The sequence below is a fragment of the Ochotona curzoniae genome, unplaced genomic scaffold (genome assembly GCF_017591425.1).
Source record: "Ochotona curzoniae isolate NIBS_2020 unplaced genomic scaffold, NIBS_Ocur_1.0 contig_2699, whole genome shotgun sequence".
Lineage (NCBI taxonomy): Eukaryota > Metazoa > Chordata > Mammalia > Lagomorpha > Ochotonidae > Ochotona > Ochotona curzoniae.
Window position 1 is genome coordinate 4,015,231 of NW_024465561.1, and position 15,339 is coordinate 4,030,569.

At 61.2% G+C, this 15,339-nt stretch overlaps 1 protein-coding gene across 4 annotated transcripts; it reads left to right on the forward strand.

The window, feature by feature from the left end:
* The first annotated feature begins 1,890 nt into the window (after positions 1-1,890).
* LOC121153877 (zinc finger protein neuro-d4) lies at positions 1,891-14,890 on the forward strand. Of its 4 annotated transcripts, none has more exons than XM_040976637.1 (12): positions 1,891-2,015; positions 8,780-8,940; positions 9,042-9,149; positions 10,393-10,520; positions 10,985-11,074; positions 11,630-11,708; positions 11,922-12,053; positions 12,844-12,894; positions 12,979-13,098; positions 13,699-13,811; positions 14,288-14,369; positions 14,465-14,535. In XM_040976637.1, the coding sequence occupies exons 1-12, from the start codon at positions 1,984-1,986 to the stop codon at positions 14,533-14,535; spliced, it is 1,167 nt and encodes a 388-aa protein (XP_040832571.1). In that variant the 5' UTR covers positions 1,891-1,983. The 4 variants fall into 4 exon arrangements, with proteins under 4 accessions (XP_040832571.1, XP_040832573.1, XP_040832572.1 ...); XM_040976638.1 differs by lacking the exon at positions 1,891-2,015 and adding an exon at positions 7,504-7,532 and having other exon boundaries at positions 14,465-14,604; XM_040976636.1 differs by lacking the exon at positions 1,891-2,015 and adding an exon at positions 7,504-7,532 and having other exon boundaries at positions 14,258-14,369.
* Positions 14,891-15,339: the final 449 nt, after the last annotated feature.

The following is a 15,339-nucleotide window of genomic DNA, read 5'->3' on the forward strand; positions in this document are numbered from 1 at the left end:
CAAAGCTTTGGGCTGTCCTTGACTGCTTTCTCAGGCCACAGGCAGGGAGCTGGAAGGGAAGCGGGGCTGCCGGGATTAGAACCAGCGCCCATATGGGATCTCGGCATGTGCAAGGCGAGGACTTTAGCCGCTAGGCTACTGCACCCGGCCCAGATGGAAAGATTTTTCTCTCTGTAACTTTTTGTCTCTGTAAATCAGCCTTTCCAATAAAAATGAATAAACATTTTTTTTTTAAGTACAGCCTCCAGCATACCCCAACCCACCTCAGCCTCAGCTGAGGTTGCCCAGGTGCCCATCGACAAGAGGACACACCCTGGGCCCCCTGATGCTCTCACGCTCCCTGTTGGTTGGGAGACGCACGCAGCACCAGGCCCCTTTGCTTACATCACCCACTGTTTGCCATGTGCTGTGCTAGGCCCTGGGAGACGGCAGTGACTGGCCCAGGGAGCTGATGCTAAAGCAGGTGGAGGCAACAAGCCGGAGAGCCGGGCAGGAACGGGCTCTGATCTCAGACACACGGTGTGGCAGGTGCGCACGGGGATAATCGACTTTCACACTGGGTCAGCGTGACAGGGGCTGCCGCATCTGTGGGGTCTCTGAGCTGTGACATTAGGGGTGGAGCTAAGCAGGTGTGTGTGCTGTGGGGTGGGGGGCATTTAAGGAAGAGGAAACAGCTGGTGCAGAGGTCCTGTGGCTGAAGCAGGGCTGGGCGCTTCCACGGGAGGCTGGCATGGCTGGAGTACCACAAGCCAAGTGGAGGAGGGCTAGAAAGACAATGGGTATGGCAGAGGATTTCGCATCAGGCCAGGGGGGTGAAAGCAGCCAGTGGAGACTTGGAGCCAGGGATAGCTGCCTGGCCACTGTGGGTGGGAAACCAGCAACTCATGGACAGTGATGGACAGGGACGGGGTGAGGCCGCGATATGGAGAAGAGTGGGTGGCACCTGGATGTGTCCTGTGAATTGCAGGAAAGAACAGGATGTGCTGGTGGGTTTGGGGCATGGGTGTGGGCGTGAAGACACAGAGGAGTGGCCAGAATGAGTAACTGCACTTACTGTACAACTGCCCACAAGGCCCTAAGAAGACATGTCCCTTGCTCTCTCCCCAGCCTGCTCCAGACACATCATCTGACCTGGGTCCCAGCTCGGGTTCTGCACAGCAGGCTCCCTCGGGGCTGCACACCCTTCCCTTTGCCATGGACGGCTGGCAACGCTTGGGTCTCAACTTTAATGTCACCTCCTCCGTGCAGCCACACCTTCTTCAACTCCATCTGCTCACATTTTCCTTTATAGCGCTCGCCCTTCGCCGAAAGGAGCCTGTCTATTCTTTGCTCAGCCGGCTGCGCTCGAATAGCAGCTCCCTGAGAGCAGCGGGTCACCGCCGTGGTCCCAAGTGCCCAGCACGTGCCTAGCAAGTGAACAAAGACATGCGACAAGTCTCTACATTGCAATCGACTGACTGATCATGGAAAGACCCCCTTCTTGCCCTTAGATAAGCAGGCTCAGACCCGAGCACACGGCAGACTCCGGAGAGCACCCCAGGGTCTGGGAAGATTCCCAACCACCTGCTTCCGCGCCCACGGGGCCTGGAGAAGGGAGAGCCCCATCTGGGAACACAGCACCCCAACGCACTGGGAGAGGATGCTCCGGGGAGGAGGGTGTCAGGGGGACAAGGAGCCCCACCCTGTATCCCGAGCAGCCAATGGGCGCGCGGTCCTCCTGACGCCCCCTGGGACGTGTAGTCCGGGCAGGGGCGCCCTCGGGCGCAGCCGAGCACCCCCAGACTCCACGTCCCGTGGTGCGCCGGGAGGCGCGGGGATTGGCTGAGCCCCGCCCCCGGCCCGCCCCGCTCCGCTCGCGCCGCAGCCCCAAGAATGAATGAAATCGTAGCGCGCTGGGCGGCAGAGCGGGCGGCGCAGGCCGGGCAGGGCCCGCGCGCGGCGGCAGCAGCGCCCCGGGCCGGAGGCGGCCCCGCAGAGCGGGCCATGGCTACGGCCATTCAGAACCCGCTCAAGTCGTGAGTGTCCCCGCCGTGCGGACCCCCCAGCCCCACCCAGTCCAGAGGCCCCGCAGCCCCGGCCCTGCCTCCATCCTCCCGGGGGAGGGATGGAGAGGGAGGGGGTGGAGGAATGGGGACCCCCCCCCTCTCCAGCGCGCCCGCCCCACGCCCCCGGGGACTGCCACCCTTTGCCGCCCCTCCTTGGGGGGCGCTGGGGACGGGAGCCCCTCCCGGGTCGTGGGGGCGCCTCTTCTTTGTCGCTGTCAGTGAAGGAATGTGGCGCGGGAGGCCGCCTCCCCACCCAGTGTGGGGGTCGGGGCTGGCCTCCCCTCCTCCGTCTCCTCCCCGATGTCCTGCAGGAGTGGTGGTGGTGGGGGGGCGTTGGGCCTGCCTGGGGAGTCGGGGCTGGAAGCCCCCAAGTCCGGACCGACCCCTCTCCTCTCCTCCCACCCTCTCTGGTCCCCTGCTCCGCTTTCTCGTGGGACCCAGGCCCTCACGGCCGCAGGTGGCCGCTCCCCTCGCCCTGCCCGGGGTCTCTAGCACCCAGCAGCCCCGACGCCCCGGCCGGCTGGGGCCACGGCTGCCCTCGGCTCCTCGAGCCCCCCGGGGAGGGCCGCGTCTCGAGGGATTCCCTGCCTCTCCCACGTCCCTCCTCTTCCTCCTCCGGGCGGCTCCGGAGCTCCCGCTGCCTTCGTCCTGGGCTCCGGGATGTCGGGGTCTGAGCCGGGCTCCTCCCGCTCTCCCAGCTCTCCGTCAGCCCCCATGCGCAGCCCTGGCCCCGTCCACCTCTCCCCTTCCCTGGACTTTCCTCTCCAGGATCCTGGAGTCCCGGGTCCCTGCGCTCCCCACCCCCTTTCCCGGGCGCTGACAGCCGCTCCGAGTGACAGACGCGCGGCCGCTGCCGCCCTCCCCTCCCCCTCCGCGGGCCGGGCGGAGGAGGAGGAGGAGGAGGAGGAGGAGGAGGAAGAGGGCGAGCGCCAGCGGCGCCGCACAAAGGGGTTGGGGCTACCTCTCCCACCCTTCCCCCAGCCCCCAGCCCCCAGCGCTGGCCGCCTTGACCTTGACCATGGAGACCTGGTGTGGGTCCCCCGCCCCGCCCAAGGAGAAGGACTGTGGCTGATGGCTGGACCCCTGGCACCCCAGTTGTGCGTGCCTGGTTCCTGGGGTGGGGGCGTGAGTTGGGAGAGTAGGATGTGTGTGTAGGGGCTGGGAATTGGAGCTTGCGCCTACACGTGTGACTCTGAGCCCAGGGCAGGCAGGGGGTGTCTGCGAGTGAGAGCTAGTGCATGGGGGGAAGTGAGTGACACCCCCGGTCCCCTTCTTGGCCCTAAGCGGCACACAGAGGCAGCCACCAGTTCTGTGGGGGACACCCAGGACTGGCTGCTGAGCAGGCTGTGGAATCCGTGGGCACTGAGGGGCTCTCTCTAGGTCCCTGGCTCAGATCCCCTCAGGATGTGTGCCACTCCTTGCAAGTGCTGGTTTGGGGGGTCAGGGTCAGCTGCAGTGGGCGTGCCAGGGAGCCGCCTACCGTGTGTGTGTGTGTGTGTGTGTGTGTGTGTGTGTGTGTGTGTGGTGTTCGCCGGATCCTGGAAGGGCAGTCACCTCTTTGGAGAGCGTGCAGCCCTGGGCTTAAGCCCTTCACAGCCTCGTGGGGCGCCCCAGTGCTGCCCGGTGCTGCCCGTGCTGGTCAGGGAGGCTGAGGCGAGGCTTACCTAGGCGATAACTGGGAGCTCCTGTGTGTAGGAGACAGGGGCCTGCAAGAGTGGCCAAGGTCAAGCAGGAGTAACACTTGCTAAGGGTCAACTTAGGTCTGTGGGTTCAATTCCTGCTGGCGGATGGGACCCTCTGGCGAAGGGGTGCTGCGTCTACACCCAGGATCTACTGAAGCAAAGTGGGTGTCCTGGGGTGGGTGTGGGGCAGGGATGGAGAACCTGTGGCTAGAGGAAGTATCTGAGAGGGGGAAGGGGAGGGAAAGGGAGGGTGTGGGCAGGGAAAGGTGGCCAAGTGTCAGGCTGAGCCTGAGTGTGGGGGTGGCGAGGCAGGCAAGTGTTGGGTGACCACTGGAGGAGAGTGAGCCGAGGGTGCCAGTGTGTCCCGCTGAGCACTCTTGGCCCCCCTCCTTTTGGGGGATGGGAGATGGGCGGGTCACGGCCTTACCTGGCTCAGATGGAGCTGTGGAAGGGGCCAGGACTGGAGGGGTGTGCACGCGCGCAGGTGGCCACGAGTGACTCTCGAGCGAGAGTGGGGAATCCATTGACAAAGGAGGTGACCACTCGCAGGTCTTGGCTGTGGGCAGGAGCGCCCCTTGGTGGGCACTGCGTTTGTGGGCTTGTTCGTTTCCCTTAGCCACTGGCACCAGGGTGTGTGTGTGAGTGTATGCCCGCGGCTCAGCTCATCCTGTGCGGATTCCTTAGGGTTGATTCAATGGGGATGCTCCTCTGAGCGACTGAGTCAAACAGTCCCCAAGGGCTGTGGGTGTGGAAGGCCACCTCTGGATGTTCATTCTTGCCTGAAACACAGGTCCCGAAATGGCATTAACTCAGGGGAGAGCGGTGCAGGATGTGGGCTTGCTCAGTGGACTGGCTCTTTAAGTATTTGTTGAGCACCTACTATGTGCAGGCTTTTTAAAAAATTTTTTAAAATTTTTTCAGAAAGTCAGATATACAGAAAGGAGGACAGACAGAGAGGAATATCTTTGGTCCATTGATTCACTCCCCAAGTGGCTGCAACAACTGGAGCTGCGCCGATCTGAAGCTAGGAGCCAGGAACTTCTAGGTCTCCCACACAGGTGCAGGGTCCCAAGGCTTTGGGCCGTCCTCGACTGCTTTTCCAGGCCACAGGCAGGGAGCTGGATGGAAAGTGAGGCCACCGGTATGCGAACTGGTGCCTGGCGATGTCGCCTAGTGGCTAAAGTCCTTGCTTTGAATGTTCCGGGATCCCATATGGGTGCCTGTTCTAGTCCTGGCAGCTCCACTTCCCATCCACCTCCCTGCTTGTGGCCTGGGAAAGCAGTCAAGGATGGCTTGAAGCCTTGGGACCTTGCACCTGAGCGGGAGACCTAGAAGAAGTTCTTGGCTCCTGGCTTTGGATCGGCGCAGCACCGGCTGTTACACTCACTTGGGGAGAGAATCAACAGAATCAGCCTTCTGGTCTCTCACCTGGGTGGCCACCTGCCATTGCCCTCCCAGGTGTGTCAGCCGCAGAGGCCTGGAGCAGGAGCAGATGAGCGGGCACTTCCGGTATGAGATGCTCGTGGCACAAGTGGCGGCCTGACCCATTCCACCACAGTGCTGGCCTCTGCCATGTCACTTCACGGTGTTTGTCAGGTCCTCTTAACACAGTCAACGTACGGGATACTTGCTACCTGCCAGGCACTAAGAGAGGCAGAGGGGGCAGAGAGAGAGAGATGGCATAGAAGTCACTTTATTATTATTTATTTTCCTATTGGAAAGCCAGATTTATGGAGAGAAGGAGAGACAAAGAGAACAATCTGTCTGCTGGTTCAGTCCTCAAGTGGCCACAACCGCCAGAGCTGAGCTGATCTGAAGCCAGGAGCCAGGAGCTTCTTCTAGGTCTCCCACACGGGTGCAGGGTCCTTTTCTGCTTTCCCAGGCCACAAGCAGAGAGCTGGATGGGAAGTGGAGCAGGCGAAACACGAACCAGCACCCATATGAGATCCTGGTGCTTGCATGGGGAGGGTTGGCCACTGAGCCAATGTGCTGGGCCCTAAATATGTTTCTTTCTTTTCTTTTCTTTTTCTTTCTTTCTTTCTTTCTTTCTTTCTTTCTTTCTTTCTTTCTTTCTTTCTTTCTTTCTTTTTTTTAATTTTTTTTAAAGATTTATTTTTATTATTTTTTCATTGGAAAGGCGGATATACAGAGAGGAGAGACAGAGAGGAAGATCTTCCATCCGATGATTCACTCCCCAAGTGAGCGCAACGGGCCGATACTATGCCGATCCGAAGCCAGGAGCCTCTTCCGGGTCTCCCACGCGGGTGCAGGGTCCCAAAGCTTTGGGCCGTCCTCGACTGCTTTCCCGGGCCACAGGCAGGGAGCTGGAAGGGAAGCGGGGCTGCCGGGATTAGAACCGGCGCCCATATGGGATCCCGGGCGTGTAAGGCGAGGACTTAACCACTTGCGCCACCGCGCCGGGCCCTCTTTCTTTCTTTCTTTTTTTTTTTTTTTTAATAAATTAGGACCCACTGCAGTAGCCTGGTAGCTAAAGTCCTCACTTTGCACGTACTGAAATCCCATATGGGCACCGGTTCTAATCCCAGTGGCCCCACTTCCCATCCAGCCCGTGGCCCGGGAAAGCAGTCAAGGACGGCCCAAAGCCTTGGGACCCTGCACCCACCTGGGAGACCTGGCAGAAGTTGCTGGCTTCTGACTCCAGATTGGCTCAGCTCCAGCCGTTGCACTCACTTGGGGAGTGAACCATCAGAGGAAAGATCTTCCTCTCTGTCTCTCCTTTCTGTATATCTGCCTTTCCAAAATAAATAAATAAATGAATAAGTAAATAAATAAATCTTTAAAAAATATAGAATGAATTTATTCATACTTAAGAGAGAGAGGGAGACAGATCTGGAGGGGTCTTTCATCTGCTGATTTCTGCCCCAAAGGCCTGAAACAGCTGGATCCGCGCAGGCGGAAGCCATAAGCCCCAATGCAGGGCTCCCACGCGGGTGTCAGGGACCCACACGCCTCAGGTGTGTACACACCTGCCACCCCTGCCCTGCTGTTTCCCAGGCTGTGCGTTAGCAGGAAGCTCTGGGGGAACCGGCCAGGACTTGGACGCGTGAGTCCCACAGGGGCATGGGATGGGGGCGCGGGCGGCACGCGTGGTATCTTACCTGCTGCCAGACTCCTGCCTCCATCACGTCTCACTCAGAACCCCTCTGGGTTGATTCCTCGCGTCCCCACATCCACCCAAGGCCAGCAGGAGGTGTGGTCGCGACCCCCATCCTGAGCAGGGGTAGAGGACGGGTGTCCGTGAGTGGCTGGGGGAGGAAGTGTCCCCACGTGGGACGGGATGGGGTTGTCTGGGGCTGCTTGGGGTAGGGGTACGCGGCGTCTGGGGCCGCTCGCTTCAGGGCGGGCATGTGGGGAAGTCCACTTGGCAACTCTGAGGAAGCGCTGAGGTACCGCCGGGTGTGGGAGAGTGTGCGCGCGGATGTGTGTGTGAGCCGCCTGGAACCCGCGAGGTGCGAGCCGGGTGTGCACGTGACACGGGGACGCGTGTCTGAGGCAGCGTGGGTGAGCCAAGGCGCGCGCTCCGTGCGCCCCGCAGCGTGCGCCCCGCAGCGTGCGCCCCCTTCCCCGTGCAGGGTGGGAGGTGGGACTACAACTCCCAGCATGATCGGCGTGGGCCCGCCCCGCCGCTCTGATTGGCCGTGGCCCGCGTGCTCCCGCCCCCCGGGAATGAATGGATGGGCGGCCTCAGCGCCCGCCCGACCGCTGGGAGGACCGACCCGGCGGGGACCTGCTGGGGGCAGGACCCGGGGAGCAAGATGGCCACGGTCATCCCCGGCCCCCTGAGGTGGTGCGGGCTGGCGGGAGGCGCGGGCGCACGCGCGCCTGTGTGTGTCTGTGTGTTGGGGGCGGCTGGGAGTGGGGCCGAGGGGGTGTCCGGGGGGCTGTCACGGTGTGCGGGGGTGCGAGTGTGTGTGTGTGTGTGTGTGTGTGTGTTGCTGTGGGTCTCCGGCAAGAATGGTGCCCGACGCGCGGCTTCTGCACGGGCGCGGGGAGGGCGCGGGTGGACTCCAGGGCCTGTTGGGGAAAGGGGTCATCTTCCCCGCTTCGAGGCCCCCGGGGTTTGGGAGAGAGGGGGACAGCCTGGAAATGGGGGTGCCTTTGGTAAACTCGGGAGAAGCCCACACTACCTTTGTCTTGGGGTGTGTAAGTGTGTGTGGGAGAGTTGCATTCCCCGTGTGCGTGTTCTCTGCTGTGTGTTTGATTGCTTTTATTCTGGGTTAGCTATCTTGGGAGATTTGGGTCTTTGCCTGTGTGTCCAGTGGCCTGGGTATTGCTGTGGGCATGCCTGCACTTTCCCGGAAATTGTTGCATGGATACTGGTGGATGTGATGGGTGAGTGTGTCTGCCTGTGTGATATTTTAGATACCTGACTTCTATGTGTATATGCCGTGCACCATGCATGTGTGTGATGTGTGTATACCTGTGTGAATACCTGTGGTCTCTTTGTATTGTGTGTGTGTGTGTGTGTGTGTGTGTGATTGGCGTGTCTTTGGATGCTGTGGGTAAGCGTCTGAATAATTTGGTTTTGCAGTCTCTTGATGTTTGTGCATCTGGGTCTGTGACTGCATGTGTAAGTGTGTGTGCGCGCACACACACGTGGAGTGGTATAGTCTGTTCCTTATGGGGAACCTTTGTGGGTGATGTGTTTGTGTTGGGGATACCTGTCATGTGTTGGGGTGTGAATCCCGGCACCAGGTCACTTGGGGCGTGTGTCTCTCAGGAGACGCTTGTGTGTGCACGTGTGCCGTCGGCTTCTCCTTTGTGAGTGTGGGCTGTGTCTGTCTTTGTGTGTGAAGCCCCTGTGGTGCGTTCACGTGTGGATGGGTCCCGTGTCATTTAATGTTTTTTTGTCTGTTTCAGTATCTTGGGTATGTCCTCCTTAGCTGCACCCCTTGCTTGAGCCCCAAATTGGCGGGCGGGGGAGGAGCTCTCGGCACTGTCCCCCCTTCCCACACTGGGTCCAGCAGGGCCGGGATCGGGGTGGCCCATGGCTCCCGCGGCTCACATCCACCCGCCGGTTCCCGCCCGCAGCCTCGGGGAGGATTTCTACCGCGAGGCCATTGAGCACTGCCGCAGCTACAACGCGCGCCTGTGCGCCGAGCGCAGCCTGCGCCTGCCCTTCCTCGACTCGCAGACCGGCGTGGCCCAGAACAACTGCTACATCTGGATGGAGAAGACCCACCGCGGGCCCGGTACGGGTTCACGCTCGCCGCCAGCCACCGCGGCTGCCGGGAGGGCGCGCTGGGGCGGGGCGGCGGCTTTGGGCAGCATTCTTACTCTCCGTCTCGCCCAGGTTTGGCTCCGGGACAGATCTACACGTACCCGGCCCGCTGCTGGAGGAAAAAGCGGAGACTCAGTATCCTGGAGGACCCGCGGCTCCGGCCCTGCGAATACAAGATCGGTGCGTGCGGCTGAGCGGGACCCTGCACCTGTGGGTCTCCCCTCCCTCCCAGGCTGTGTCCCCCAGGGAGCCCCCCGCACAGTGTGTGTCTAAGCGCCCTGTGCTGCTGCTTCTAGCCTGGGTGGTGTGTTGGCAGCATCCTGCCTTGTCTTTCCCAGATTCTACAGTTTGCTCTGGGTCACTGAGTTTCCACAGGAGGGCCCAGCTGGGCCGGGGGGCATGACTGTAGATATGTGTGCCAAGGTAGGTGTGGCCTGCCAGCTGGCAGCCACCTGTCTGGTTGCCTTTCTCCTTGGTCAGCCCACGGTTTGCTCCCGATGCTTTGTACCTGTAGCTGAGCCCAGGTGTTTCCAGGTGCATTTGGAAGCCTCTTCTGACGTGTGTGTGTGTGTGTGTGTGTGTGTGAGCGAGCGCCTGGCTGACCAAGCCTTCAGCCTTCTTCTACCCCAGGCGTGTCCGGGTGCTGTGGGGTACCTGGGGGTTTCTGGCACAGCGGGCATCTTACTGCCCAGGTGTGCTAGCCCATCAGTGTCTGGATGAATGTCTAGGCATGTCAATGTTGCTGGTGGCTTTTTCCCGTCCTGGGGCACCCACAGGTGTGGGAGTGGACAGGAGAGCTGCAGTGGCCTCCAGTGGGCATCTGAGAGATCTGGAGGGCTCTCAGTATCTCCCGTGTGTGTGTGTGTGTGTGTACGCACAGGTGTGTGCATATGTGTGTGTGTGCATGCCTGTGTCTTCATCCAATGATCACCCGGGGGTGCCCAGATTCCCATAGAGTCTGGCTGCCCATGATACACCCAGGTACACTCATGTGGGTGTACCTGCTGGCCTGTTTCCCATGGCATCCCAAGGCCGGATATTTCTCCCACAAGTGTCCTGGGTCTCTGAATCTTTGGGTGTTTGCTGTCTTTGGTCTGCTGGTGCCACTTCCTTTGTGAGATTGTCCGAGATGCTCATGTCTCTCTTTGCTGTGTTTCCTGGTGTGGTGTGGGGGTATCTAGCACGTGTCTGGAGTCTGCCCTTGGGGTGGAGCTAGGCATTTGGCAGAGTCTGGCTGGGTGTGTCTGATGGTCTGTGTGTTGTGTGAGGGTTTCTGGGTGTATGCAAGGTCCTGGCTGTGCTTGCACCGCAGTGGGACCCGGTGGACGGCAGCGCGGCCAGGGGCTAGGCATCCCTGCCTGGAGTGGGGCAGCTTTGGGCTTGCGAAGCCAGTGCCCTGCTGACCCCATGGCCTTGTCCCCAGACTGTGAGGCACCCCTTAAGAAGGAAGGCAGCCTCCCAGAAGGGCCGGTGCTCGAGGCGCTGCTGTGTGCTGAGACGGGGGAGAAGAAGATGGAGCTGAAGGAGGAAGAGGCCATTCTGGACTGTCAGGTGGGTCCCGCCTGGCTGTGTCCCACACACCAGCTCCTTGCTCAGAAGCTTCCCGGTGTAGCCCCGTCTCTGCACAACCAGACTCCTCCCTTTTTTCTGAAAAAAATATTGATTTAAACTTTACTTAATGAGAGAGAGAGGGAGAGAGATCTTGTGCATGCCAAATGCTGCCACAGTTGGCACTGGGCCAGGCTGAACTCCCGAGGCCAGAATGCCATCCAGGTTCCGCACATGGGTGGCAGGGGCCCTAGCACCCTTGCCCATTGTGCCTGCTGTCTGTTCGGGCACCCATCTGCACTGAGATGGAACTGGAAGCAGGGCCAGGTGCTCTGGCCTGGGATGTGGGAGTCCAAATGCCCACCCAAGACCTCTTCCTCATCTTGGAGGCCCCAGGCCTCCCTCCCCTCATGCCCTGCTCCGGGCCGAGCTCCTCCCAGCCAGCCAGTCTACCTCCCGTTGCTCAGAAACAGCAGCTGCTTGAGTTCCCGCATGATCTGGACGTGGAGGACCTGGAGGATGACCTGCCTAGGAGGAAGAACAGGACCAAGGGAAAGGTATTGCCATCATGTCTGTGCCCTGCGGCCCCTCGCCCATCATGGCTGTGCCCTGTGGGCCCCTGTGCCTCGGTTCGCCTGTGCCTTGTGGCTACTGTACCTCATGGCCCATGCGCCCTTATTGTGCCTGTGCCCCTGCAGCCCTGTTGCCCCAGCACCCCATAGCCCCTTGCCCCTGCCACACTGTGCCCTGTGGTCCCTGAGCCCTGTCGCTCCTTGACCCCTTGCCCATTGTGCCTGTGGGCCCCTGAGCCCCGTGGCATGGTCTAGTGACCAAGTCAGCCCAGCACTTAGCCCCGGCCTCAGACCTGACCTTGTCCAATCCCTGAACAGCCTCAAGGAACCAGGGCTGTGAGACTCTTGACAGACTAGGAAATGGAGGCCCGTGTCCATGGAGGTGAAGTCATTTGTAGAGATTGTCCGGCTGGCCAATTAGGACTGTCTTCATGCCCCAGACAGGTCCCAGGCCCAAAGCTAGGATGTTCTGCCCAACCTCAGTGTGCCTTGCAAGTCACGGCAATGAAACTGTCTGTTCACGCATGACTGTGTCCCCAGGCATATGGCATCGGGGGGCTCCGGAAACGCCAGGACACCGCTTCCCTGGAGGACCGAGACAAGCCGTATGTCTGTGATAGTGAGTCCTGAAGAGGGGGAAGAGAGGCAGGGGGGCCTGAGACCTCTGCCCCTATGGTGCTCTCCCTCCTGGTCCCCGATAGTGGGGGAAGCTTGAGCCTGGGACAGAGTTGGGGGTGGGGGAGGGAGGTGAGGTGTGATCTTGGAGGCCAGGGTAGAGGTGGTGGTATGGAGGCTGGGCTGACCGGGACCCTCCCCATGGCTTGCTCTCCAGTCTGTGGGAAGCGGTATAAGAACCGGCCAGGGCTCAGCTACCACTACACCCATACTCACCTGGCTGAGGAGGAGGGGGAGGAGAACGCTGAGCGCCACGCCCTGCCCTTCCACCGGAAAAACAACCACAAACGTGAGCAGGCGGCCGGCCAGGTGGAGGCGGGGAGCAGGCGGGGGGGGGGGTCCTGCGAGTAGAAGCAGGGGGTGGGGGGGGGCACAGGAGACATTTCTGGAAAATCTCCAGCGCTGTGGCTCCCTCCCCCCACCGACCGTGGGGATGCTGGCTCCGGGGTTGCCATGGCAACCAACCATCTCTCCTTCGCTCCCGGCCGGCCGGGCGTAATATTTCTGGGACTGATTTATTGTTTCAATTAGAGCTTGGGGTTGGGGTGGGGGTGAGAGATGACTCCCCTCCCTCCCTACCTCCTTCCCCTTCCCCCACTTCCCTCCTTCACTGAGCTTAGGCCAAGGGGTAGGGGCTGTGGCCTGGGAGTCCTTGGCACCCGCCCCATGCCAACCCGGTGCCAGCCTGACAGCTGAGCGCTGGGGGAGGGGTAGAAACTGCCTCTTATCCATTCCCCAGGGATGGGGCGAGTGTCCTCAGCCCATCCCTGCGCTGCCCACAGCCGGCACCTGGCCAGGGACCTGGGCTGGGTGGGGGTGGTGGAAGGGTAAGGGCTTGGGTGGGCATTATCTGGTAGACAGTTTGTGGGGGAGGAGACAATGGCTCCTTTAAAGCCGTGCTTCCAGGTCTGCAGCCAATGAGCAGGACTGCTCAGTTGCCTGAGAAGGTGCGGGGAGGTCCCAGCCTGCGGCAGTTGCCCTCAGCCCACCCTGCCCCCAGCTGTAAGGCTGAGGCTGAGGCTGGGGGCTGGGCAGAACCTCTGGTGAGAACCCCTTTCTCTTTATGCCCCCACCCCTAGAGTTTTACAAAGAATTGGCCTGGGTCCCCGAGGCACAGAGGAAGCACACAGGTAGGCTGCCCTCGCTCCCCCTTCCGCAGCCACCTTTTCAGGGACACCTGCCGGGCCCCGCTAAGCCAGCCTGCTGTCTTTCAGCCAAGAAGGCACCTGACGGTACCGTCATCCCCAACGGCTACTGTGACTTCTGCCTGGGCGGCTCTAAGAAGACGGGGTGTCCAGAGGACCTCATCTCCTGCGCAGACTGTGGGCGGTCAGGTGACCCTCCCCCCTGAGATTCCGGGGGGGCCGCAGGCTGGGGGAGATGGACAGAGCGTGGTTGCTACACTTGGGAGAAAAGGACATCCTTGAGGGCACGGTGGGCAGCTGTGGGTGTCCACCCTGGGGCCATAGGTTGACTCACAAATGGACCAGCACTGCTGGAGCATCGGGTAGAATGAGTTTTTGGCTGCATGGAACCGAGGAGGTGTGGGGAAGGTGACCATGCCACCACGTTCCTGCGGTCGGTGGACGTGGTTGGCCGTTCTGCTGTGGGTAATGGAATGTGGCCGCCTCAGCGCGGTGGTTAACACACTGTGGTTGCCACGGTGTTGTGGGTGGTAGGAAAGTGGTTGCCACAGCACTGTGGGTAATGGAATGTGGTTGCCATGGTATTCAGGGAGCAGTGTGGTTGCCATGGCAGTGGGGTAGGACCTGGTGATGGCCACGGTACTGCTGCTTGCCATCCGTCCTCCTGTGTCTGGGCACTGAGGGCAGGGCAGGGTCATCCCCAAAACTCTTCCTCGTCCCCCGGTCCAGCGGGTGGACTGAGCCTCTCCAGGAGTCCAATAGCCTCCTAACTGCACCCCTGTCCCCCAGGACACCCCTCGTGTTTACAGTTCACGGTGAACATGACAGCGGCCGTACGGACCTACCGCTGGCAGTGCATCGAATGCAAATCCTGCAGCCTGTGTGGCACCTCGGAGAATGACGTGAGTGTCCGGTGCCCTTCCCCTGGGCCCTTTCCCCGTGTTAGTGGACGTTAAACTGAGCCACCTGGCACTTTCTCCTCCACTGCTCCCCAACACCCACCGAGGTAGGTGCCCTTGTTCTCACTGCACAGTGGGGACCTGGAGCTCAGGAGGGGGAATGTGGCCTGCCCAAGGCTGCCCAGCGGGGACAGTGGCAGGGCTGGGATCTGAAGCCATGGCCTTCCTGGTACCTGAGCATCTGAGAGGACCGGGAAGCGGTTGCCTTAGAAACACAGGCGGCAGGTGTCTGCCTGGCAGCCCATGGGGCGTCCCGGCTTGGCCACGCAGTGCTTTGTCAAGGCCCTGAGAGCCCCTTCTCTAGTGAGGGACCACCTCCCCTAGCCCCCTGCTCTGCCGCACCCCTGCCCCAGGCCCCCCACCCCGGTTTCTGGTGCCCGTGCCCCCAGGGTGCCAGCTGGGCGGGTCTCACCCCCCAGGACCAGCTGCTGTTCTGTGATGACTGCGATCGGGGTTACCACATGTACTGCCTGAGCCCCCCCATGGCGGAACCTCCAGAAGGTGAGAAGAGGCAGGTGCCCATGGGGGTAGGCAGTGGGCAGGCGGCCTTCCTCCCCCTCCCTGGGCCTGACTCTGTCCTGTGGCTGCCCCCACAGGGAGCTGGAGCTGTCACCTCTGCCTTCGGCACCTGAAAGAGAAGGCCTCTGCCTACATCACTCTCACCTAGGCCTGGCCCTACCTCTTCTGGGCCTCCGGGCTGGTGCTTGACCGCCTGCCTCTCCGAGCTCCTCCACTCGCTCCCTTGCCACCCTCCTGGCCCACACTGCTAGGGACACAGGGTGATGCCTGAGGGGGGGCTGGGCCAACCCTCCCCTCTCTGCAAGTGGAATGTTGGCCCCTGTGGGTTGGGGGCCCCAGGGGGGCCCCTCTCCCTTCCTCCCTCCCTCCCCATCCCTTGGCAAATGGGCACCAGGAACTTTTACTCCCCTCAAAGCCATACCCCGCCTCTAGGCGGGCATGGGGGGTTGATGGATGCCAGCCAGGGCATGGACAGAGCCTTTTTCTAAAGAAAAAGACAAAAAAGTAAAAAAAAAAAAACAAAAAAAGAAATTAATATATACAGAGCCCTCTAAGGCCTGGCTGGAGGGAGGGGCACTGCTGAGCGCATCCACTGGGCACCCATCTCTTTGCCAGCCTCCTGCCTGGTACCCCTCCTCCCAGAGCTATCCCATCTCCCCACCCCAGGTGGGCACCATTCCCTTGCTGTGAGCAGGCCTGGCGGGCGTGGTCCCCACCCCTGCCCCTCCCGGTGCCCGCTGTGGATACTGCATGTGAACCTGGATTTTTTTGAACTCTGTTCCTGCCCCTCCTTGACAGTCCTGCCCTGTGCCCCCCCCAATGCCCAACAGGGCTGGTGGGTGGTACCCGGCGGCAGGGCAAGGGGGGGACCCTGCCCAGCGCTCGCTGGAATGAGAAGCACAGATTGCAACGGACTCGTTGTCTCCTCCTCCCTTGCCCCTCCTCTCCACCC